General features: G+C 40.6%; 1 protein-coding gene across 1 annotated transcript; it reads right to left on the bottom strand.

Moving 5' to 3' along the window:
* Positions 1-6963: 6963 nt before the first annotated feature.
* On the bottom strand, positions 6964-9165 carry LOC107980407 (poly(A) polymerase alpha-like). Its single transcript, XM_035453754.1, is given in 5 exon segments — positions 6964-7711; positions 7713-8241; positions 8244-8594; positions 8597-9105; positions 9107-9165. Coding segments are annotated over 5 exon segments (2196 nt in total).
* Positions 9166-10013: the final 848 nt, after the last annotated feature.

The raw sequence follows: 10013 nt of genomic DNA, 5'->3' as shown, positions 1-10013 counted from the left end.
GGTGAATACCTGAAGGTGTACTTGTTCTGGACTTGTTTCCACCTAAACTGAGCTTTTATGTGTATGTTTGTATGTATTTCTCTCTCTCTCTCTCTCTCTCTCTCTCTCTCTCTCTCTCTCTCTCTCTCTCTGTGTGTGTGTGTGTGTGTGTGTGTGTGTGTGTTTGTGTGTGTTTCTTTGTGTGTTTGTGTGTTTCTATCTGTCTCTCAGCCTGAGTTCTCAAGAGCTGGCTAAATTTCTCTACAATGGCAAAATTAATTTCCAGGTTGCTGAATGGGAACCATGCAAACAGGTCCAATGATGCACTCCAGAAAATTAGAATTCAACCTTTCTATGATGCCAGGTTCCTCTCTTCATCATCTGGGATCTCTCTTTCGCGAATCACCCCATATTCTGTCCTATCAAAGCTCTGATACCAGGACTTCGGAAACACTTTTTTTTTTCTAAACTTACCTTCATCTCCTACACTGCTGTCGTCTGTTGAGGTCGAGGAGAACGGAGTGAGTGCTACATGGCTTGTCCAAGAAAGGAACAAACAGATATTCCAGGATTTGGTGATACCACAACTTTCACAGGTCCCCAGTGATTGTCAATGCCATATTTCAGCAGGATACAATCTTGAGAACTCGATATCCGTAATCTCTAAATTGCCATTTCTAAAACCCTAACATTCAGTATTCAGGGACAGTAGAAATGAAAGGTGCAGGCATCAGGTTGTCTTATCCATGGTACCTGGCTTGATTCACTAACTCAGCCAGTCCTCTGTCAATCCAGACTTCCATGATTACTAAGTCTGAAATCATCTTTAAAGTACCCTGTTATAGACAGATCCCTACCCACATTGGCGCTCCTATTCTCTCTCTCTCTTTCTCTTTCTCTCTCTCTCTCTCTCTCTCTCTCTCTCTCTCTCTCTCTCTCGCTTGCTCGCTCTCTCCCTCTCTCTCTCCCAGTCTCTCAAACTCTCTCTGGCCTTCCGTCTTTACTTCTGCTACCTGGAGGAACAGCAGCAGTTCTAGACTTGCTCAGGACTGTTCTTTTCCAGATCGCATCATGTTTCCCTTTCTGTTTGCCTATGTCTCATTTGTTGTGTGTGTTTCTTTCTCTGTCAGAGTATTTAAGATCATGCTATACCACTCTAAAATGGCAAAATTATGGTGCCTTTTGTTGTCCCATAGATACCCTTCTTTTTCAAACATGTCAATGCTTTCAGTCAAGTTGCTTGTATCAAAAATGGCAGCTGATGTGTCTCCAATTTATGTTTTTGGCAAATCAAAAATTTTCGTGAGTACACGTGAGATGAATATGACCCATTCAAAAAGGTCTAAAGATTCACGCCAGATAAATAGTATTCAGCCTCTGAATATTCCCACATTCCGTTCATACACTTCCGGTACTTCCCTGGGAAACCATCCCATATCTGACCATGCAACCCTCTGTCACCATGAAAGAAGAAATATTTTGTTTTCTAAACTTAACCTCATCTCCTATACTGCTGACATCCCAAGACCATGCCACACGTTCTGGAAATTCTTGGAACAACAAGGGACTCCAGGATGTGGTAGTACCCGACTATTCTCAGGGTCCACAAAGTTGGTCAATGCCCTTTCTTCCCGAAAGAATCAGTCTTGAGAACTCGACATCATCATTCCCAATGTTGCCAAGATTAATGCCCCAAATTTCTATGATAAATGAAAGTGTGAATGAAAGTCTTGGCATCTGTCCTGCCCACGGAAACCGAGGGTACACTCACTCAGTCAGTACTCTGTTCATTCCAGGGTTCCATGGGTACTAAGTCTGCAGGCAAGGTTAAAATACCCTTTAAAAGACAGATCCCTACCCACAACTAATGTATTATTCTCTCTGTCACATTTCAAGTCCTCGCTGCTATCTTCTCTCTAGTATCTTCCTCTGAACCTCTTCATAAATTCTCCTGTCTCCCCCACTCACACTCTCCAACCATGTCAGAAAATCTAAAGTTCAGGGACATTCTAAGATTCCTGTTCCGTTGCTCAGGGTTCCGTCTCCACAGCAAGCTTTCCCCTTCCATGTAAACAAATGACCAATTCTGCAGCTGTGAAAGCCATGGAGACTCTCTCTCGCTGTGAACTCTCTTCACACTCTGGCTCTGTTGATCGGGTCATCACAGAGGTATTTTCTGGAGCTGGCCAAATACTGAAACACCACAAGAAGGCAGTGTGTTTCCCAACGAAGAGGTCCACCACCACATTCGCTGAATCACCTTGTGGGTGTCAGACTTACGACATTGGGAGTTCCTTCCCTCCACTGTTCGGATCGCTGTGTCGTCTCAACGGTTCGGGCATTTTTTGTTCCACAATTGTCGATGAGTTAAGACGCTGACTCCAACTTCTGAGATGTTGGGCACCGAGCCTCCTTCAGCTATCCCCATTGGAAGTGCATCTTATGTTTGAGGGATTGTAGCTGCTACTGTTACCGTGGAAAATCTGTTCAATGCCATTTTGTGGAGCATTATCAAATGCCCTAAGAATTACATAAATGGACTACGAGAACGAAAGAAATCACATTACTGTGAAAAAGGTTAGTTTTCCATGGTTAGCTTCTTCACGAAGATTTAAATTCAATTTCATAGACTAGATTTAAATATCATGTGACTGGATCTACTTGGGTGCAAGAGATGATAACAGCAGCAGGACTGAGTTCATTAGGCAGAGACAGCTTCTACATGAGTATGTTGGTAGCCAGCCTCTGGATGTATAATGCACTAATCCAAGCCTACACTAAGACTTGGACGGTCTGTGTGTCTGTCTGTCATTTCATTCTCTAACTCTCTCTCTAGCACTCACTGTCTCTGTCTCTGTTTCTGTTACTCTGTATCTCTGTCTCTCATTGTCTGTGTCTCTCTGTACATGTTTCTACACCCTGGATGGGAGTGTTTAATTCTAACTGCTTTGCCTGCTACCTTAAGCCAAAGTCTGTCTCTCACTACCTAGTCCTCTGTTTTTGCCTCAGCACCCTCAATGAATACCTGAAGCTGTACTTGTTCTGGACTGGTCTCCACCTAAACTGAGCTATTATGTGTCTGTTTGTATGTGTTCCTCTCTCTCTCCCTCCCTCCCTCTCTCTCTCTCTCTGTCTCTCTGTGTGTGTGTGTGTGTGAGTGTGTGTGCTTGTGTGTTTGTGTGTGTGTTTGTATGTGTCTATCTGTCTCTCTGCCTGAGTACTGAAAGGCCTGCTAAACTTCTCTGCAAAGGCAAAATTAAGGTCCAGGGTGCTGAATTGGACACATGCAAACAGGTCCAATGAAGCACTTCAGAAAAATAGAATTCAACCTTTCTATGATCCCAGATTCTTTTCTTCATCATCTGGGATCTATCTTTCTCAAATCACCCCATCATCTGTCCTGTCACTGATCTGAATCCAGGACTTCAGAAACCCTTTTTTTTTCTAAAATTAACTTCATCTCCTACACTGCTGTCATCTGTTGAGATCTAGGAGACCCGAGTGGGTGCTACATGACCTGTCCAAGAAAGAACAAACAGATATTCCAGGATTTGATGATATGGCAACATTCTCAGGACCCCAATGGTTGTCAATGCCCTTCTTCAGCAGAATGCAATCTTGAGAATCAATATCCATATTCCCTAAATTGCCATTTCTAAAACCCCAACATTCAGTATTCAGGGACAGTAGGAATGAAATGTGCAGGCATCAGGTTGTCCTGTCCATGGATACTGGCTTGATGCACTAACTCAGGGAATCCTCTGTCAATCCAGGCTTCCATGGTTACTAAGTCTGAAAGCATCTTCAAATTACCCTGTTATAGACAGATGCCTACACAAATTGGCCGTCTTATTCTCTCTCTCTCTCTCTCTCTCTCTCTCTCTCTCTCTCTCTCTCTCTGTGTGTGTGTGTGTGTGTGTGTGTGTGTGTGTGTGTGTGTGTGTCTCCCAGTCTCTCATCCTCTCTCTTGCCTTCTGAACAGCATCAGCTCTAGTATTCAGCACAGGATCATTTAATTAAAAGTAAACATGTTCATCCCAAGAAACAAAGGTCAATGAAAGGGACTTTTCATGGTTATATGCTCATCACATCATTAGGAAGAAACTACCATGTCTTAGACAGGATTTAAATGTCAATAACAAAGTAGAATCTGTAAGTCATGCAGGAATCATTACTCTAAAAATAAAAAAGCCTTGTCATTTCACTAAAAATCATACTGAACACAAACTGAAGGTCTGCATTTTAACCAAACACTTCTACATCTACTGCATAACAATCCTCTATACAATCCTGACAAATTAGTATCCAGAGACACACCACTATATATATATATATAGTCTTCATTGTGAAGAGAAATTGACTGTGACTATTTGAATTTGATTCTCTCCGTCTCTTTTTATATTTTGTATATGCTATAAGTAGAGTCCTGATTCTAAGACAAAGGAATGAACATTTTAAAGCACCTAATCCTTAAGTTAAACAATCTAAAGATTTTCCAAGTTCAATACAGTGTGAAATATGAGAGCATACATTCTTAATCCATATAAAAACACTAACACATCAAAAATTATCTCACAGACTGAACAGACACAGCAGTAAATTTTAGAAGTTAAAACTTAATGTATCTAAAGCTTAACCCATTATCTAGAACACATGTAATGAAATAAGCAAAAGTGTTGTATAAGTTAATGGTGAATGAGATTTTACTTGCTTCTTTGATAAATGGGGTTAATTTATTTTTAGTTTTATTTTGCATGCTCAGAATATATCATAGGTGTGTTTAGGTGGCTAAGCAGTTGATGAATGTTAAGTTATATCAGATACATATTAAGAATAATAAATTAGGTACCACTGTGTATGCCATGAAGCAAGGATCATAACTAATATGCTACTTCTTTTTTTGCTGTTTGTTTTTTTATTGTGTTTTCAATGGAGAAATACATCATCTGTTTACAAAATAGCTCTTGAAAAATACAAGGAGTACAGATACTATAAAACAAAACAAACTTCAGTCATGAGACACTACTTACATCATGCTAAAGCAACAGTCTGATCTCCAGGTTATGAAAACTAGAATTAAAAAGTCACTACTCAGGAAAGATCCATGTCTCCAGCCTGGTGAAACTTGGAAGCAGTTACATGGAACATTTATTAAACTGAATTTTTCCCCAATGTGTAAACAAAACGACAAGACTAATTCTGTGCCTGGTGATGTCATTCTAACTCTGGCTACACACATGGACACTGTTACATGTCACCTGTTAGCACACCGTCCTCTTTACTCAAGTGGTTGAAGGAAGGGCAAGGTGACTGCAGAGCAAAAGGTGGAGAGTATAAATACTGTTTATAAACAATGTAAGTGGTAAAAATAAAGCCTTAATTAATGCATAGCTTAAGAAGAAAGACTATTCTCCAACTTTGGAAATTAATTGAGAAGGACAGGGAAGAGTTTAAGTAATTGCAGTTTAACATGAGAATGCTCAAACGTGTGATAGAATGCAGCGAGACAGAGGATTTAAAAACCTATGCTCACATAAAGATCTGCTGCTACTGGTTTGCTTTTTCCAGATTAACAAAGAATAATTTTATCAACATCTGGCATCCCTCAGACGTCACAAAGATGGACAAGAATTCTGCTACTTAATTATAAGAAATTATTGTCTTTAAATGAGGTTTCTAATTTTTTGATAGAATAAAAAAATTCAAAAGTGGAGAGCTGACTAAAAGTCAAGTGCTTGCTAGAAATGATTTTTAAAATGTTTCCGTATGTAAAATTCACTGACAAATTTTGATAAACTGGTTAAAAATAAAAATTACTTTAAAAATCTGGAAGAAAATGCCTTTTTGTCTACTTTTAAAATTGTAAATCAATTTGTCAAAGACAGAGTTCTGTGGACTGTACAAAAATCCTCTTAAGGATCAAATGGCAATCCTTGCGAGATGCTTCACAGGTATCCTTTCAGTCATTCTCAAGTTCCAGCCATGGGAACAAAGGTAGTGTTCTGTGCCATGTAGCTAAAGGGTCACCAGTTTCACGTCAAGGCTTAGGAAAATACTGGCATTCTGGTTTCTGCGTAACAACCCTTACCTTGTGTATACAAGCAAAGGGGGGAAAAGAAAGGCAAAAGGGGGATGAGGAAGCGCTTTCGTTGTTTTGAAGAGAAGAAACTGAAGGCAAAACAGAGCTCCAGAAAGCTCAAGGAACAGACTGTTGGCAGACTGCTGATCTGTATGCAGTATAAAACACCTCTATAAATAAAAGGAATATATATTTGTTAATCATAACCCCATCAAAGCCAAATGTCTACTAATTTTTCTTTCAATGTCCAAAGTATACCTTAGCATTGACAATTTACCCTAAGGGTCACAATGCCTCTTCAGGACGGAGCTAGGGGCTCTCTTGTCCTCTCTGCGGCAGAGCAGTACACCACAGCACAAGGCATCCAATTTAAAGACTAATTGTAAAGAAAATTCTTTGGGGAAAAAAATGAAAATCCATTAAGCTGAAAATCTAAAATTAGTTCTACTTTCTAATAAAAAATACATAAAAGTGCATCATCAGAATAAGGAGTTCTTATGCCAGTTTGTATTGCAAATTTTCCAAACAACGCATCACACATAAACCCAATCCGGATGTCAATTATGGATGCAAACACAGCTTGAGGGTTTTGTTTTTCTTCCTTCTTAAAGGCAGTAATTTTTCTGAAATAGTTAAAAAACTGTTGCTAACACAGTAATAATTGTACTCCTGGCTTCACATACTAACCTGGACCTCTGAGCAAGTGCTGATGAACCCAAGTAAGGGAGGTCAACAAACCCTAAATCCACTGTCAGTCATGTCTAGTCTTGTACCATTCATTCTCCTTGTTTTTCTTTCTTTCTTTCTTTCTTTCTTTCTTTCTTTCTTTCTTTCTTTCTTTCTTTTTAAGCATCTGAAGACAACAGGTTGAGTTTAAGATACTGTTCATGGACCCTGAGGTGGTTTTACTGATGCATTCTCAGTTTTATTGAATTCTTAATAACAGGAATAGGATTTGCAGGGAGAGAAGGGATATCAGAAAGGTCTGTACTGGATGTTTTCTGAGAGGTCAACAGAGAAGCCGATGATGGAACAGTTTCTGATTGAATTGCACTCATCTCCATATCAAATTGTTCCTTTGTTTCTGTTTTATCATGTCCACTCAAATCAAGACAGTTAGCATCTTCACTTGTTTCATCCTCATCTGTTTTGGTTTTCTTAGGATTTTCTTCCTTATGGGGTGAGGATGTTCTATTGACTCCTGCTATAGGATTAAGTACTTTTGTTTCTGCATTTCCTGAGGGACTAGGTGATGGGTTTAGCATAAGTGTTGAGGAGACAACTCTGGAGACTGTAGGCTTTGGTGGCGGAGAAATGGCTGGCTGTGTGGCAGTTTGAGGAACGCTTTCGCTTGATTGATCCCCTGAGCTTTCACTGGAATTTGCTTGTGGCACAGAAACCTCAGAAGCCTGGATTCTGGTCACAGATACTGCGGTCACAGCTGGAGCAGGACTGTTTCTGCCCTGGGAGCTGCCAGAACTGTTCAATGGACTGGTCTTCATAGCACTAGTGAGTGAAGGCACACACATGCTATTATCACTGTCCATAGACAAGTCGAGGGTGCTGTCATTCAGAGCTGTTAACTTGAACCCTTCTGGTGAATGCTTTTTCCTTTTCTGAAGCATGTGACTGGGCAGCAGTTGATGGAGCTGTTCTTTTCACATGCATTGCAGCAATCTTCATGTCCAACTCAAACATTTTGCTGTTTATTTCTTGCCTGTAAACTGTATCCGCGAAAGACTGAATGTCATAGGTCAGGTCCACACTGAGATTTTCAGACTTTTCAGTTTTTTTAAACACTAATCCAGTCACCCACATTTTGCGGAATTCTTCCTTGTCAGGATTTTCTTTGGGGGCTGGAAATGACTGGGGGTTCACATGCACCAGTGTAATAAACTCATTCTTCTCCAAGCTTCCAACCAGGATGCGGATTTTTGATTCCACCAAGCCCACCCATTCCAGACGCTGCTTTTCCGTGGGCACACTTGCTAGAAGTACAATATAATGCTTGTACTTCTGAAAGAAGTTTGGAGCTTCAAAAAGTTTGGACCACTCTGCCTTACTCAGCAAAATTTCATCAGTGATAGCAAGACCTTGTTTAAACTCCTCAACCTTGACCATCCGTGTGGAAATGGACACATTGTATGTGGAGTTCTGCTGTGGGTATGCTGGTGTAATTATAGCATAAGATGGTACCTGTCACTGGGGTTTACCCTTGGGTCCCACACAGGCAAATTAAGATTGCATTCTTCAGGCTGTTCCAATAGCACTGGATTTGGCCATTCCCATTTAGAAAATACCAAGAAAAATTTATGTACAAGAGTTGATGCTATTGCATTTGGATAAAGCTGGCAAGTTCTTGCTACTAGCATAGCCCAGGAAACACCACCGAGGAAACCTAATATATTGGAATAGATGTTGTGCCGTTTGGCCCACAGTTTGATGGCTCTCAGAGTTAAACTGAAGTTGTCAATATTTGGTACTAGATGTAAAATCTCATCGGTTACCCTGCAACCATTAAGGCTTCTTATGCATTTATATGTAGGTTTTTAAGTAGACTGTCATCTCGTAGGTCCAAATCTTCTAGAATAGTCTGCAGTGCTAATCTTGCAAACAAAATATCAATCTCTATTCCATCAAAACAGAGTTTAATAACTGGGACAAATGCTTCAACAGCTCTTAAGTCTTTTACTTCTTGTAATTTCAATTTATCATAGAATGAAGCGAAAAAGTCACTCCGATCAACATGATTTGGTGCAACACACAATGTATCAATATCAGCACCTTTCGTATGTACTCCTAGTCTATAAGATCCAAATGTAAAAATTTTTCTTCCAACTTTTTCAATTACAGATTGCAGAAGATTCTTGCTTTCACTGATTTCTCGTATCCATTCTTTCACCAGGATATTTAATTTTCCCCAAATTAAAATCCTGTTCTGCAGTTCCTCTTCTTCTTCAAAAACACCAAAGGGCTTCAGAGTCTCGATGAGTTTCTGTGTGAGTAGGCAGTAAGTTTCCTTGGGGGCTGCTAAGCTGATAGGAGAGGTAGTGCCTCTGTGGCGGCTGCCTTTGTTGTGATCCCTGCATTGTAGCTGGAAACCACATCATCTCTGGAGCAGGCACTGCCCAGTCACTCCCCACACACACACACACCCGCGACCGCCAGTGGCGCTGCCACTCTGGGCATGATCCACCTAGGCTTGAGGGACAGGGGCCTGCCTCAGCCCCAGGGCCAACCCAGGCCCGCAACCGCGCCCCGCCGCTTTAAGGTTTTCTCCTCCTTCCCCTTCGTCCTAACATGGCGCCCAAGCACTACCACAACAACTTTCAATATGCTACTTCTTAATGTCTCATTTTGAGATAATATTGTCAGACCAAGTAATATATAATAGTTAGGAGAATAAAAGAAATCTGGAAAACTGGGTAACAGAAGAAATAAGGTTGTTTTGAGAAAAAAGTCTTACCATGAAAAATATTTAGGCAGCTGGGTGTGCTGGGACACACCTTTGATCCCAGTGTTTGGGAAACAGAGGCTGGCAGGTCTGTAAATTTGAGGTAAGGCTCGTCTACCAGCAAGTTACAGGACATCCAGGGATGTTGCACTGAGAAACCCTGTCTTTAAAAATGAAAAATGCAGCCAAGCTTTGGTGGCACACGTCTTTAATTCCAGCCCTTGGGAGTCAGAGGCAGGCAGATCTCTGTGACTTCGAGACCAGTCTGTTCTACCAGAGCTGGTTCCAGGACAACCTCCAAAGCCACAGAGAAATCCTGTCTTAAGAAAGAAAGAAGAAGGAAAGGAAGAAAGAAAGAAAGGAAGGAAGGAAGAAAGGAAAGAAGGAGATCCTAAATCACTCAGTACAAATTCTAAGACAGTAGTATTTGGGTCAGTATTCACATAAATTTTGTAAACAGTCAAAAAGCATATTCTTGGAATAATGACTTAGGAAGTTCTA

This window comes from Cricetulus griseus, unplaced genomic scaffold, assembly GCF_003668045.3.
Source record: "Cricetulus griseus strain 17A/GY unplaced genomic scaffold, alternate assembly CriGri-PICRH-1.0 unplaced_scaffold_2, whole genome shotgun sequence".
Classification (NCBI taxonomy): domain Eukaryota; kingdom Metazoa; phylum Chordata; class Mammalia; order Rodentia; family Cricetidae; genus Cricetulus; species Cricetulus griseus.
This window is presented reverse-complemented; position numbering and strand designations above follow the sequence as displayed.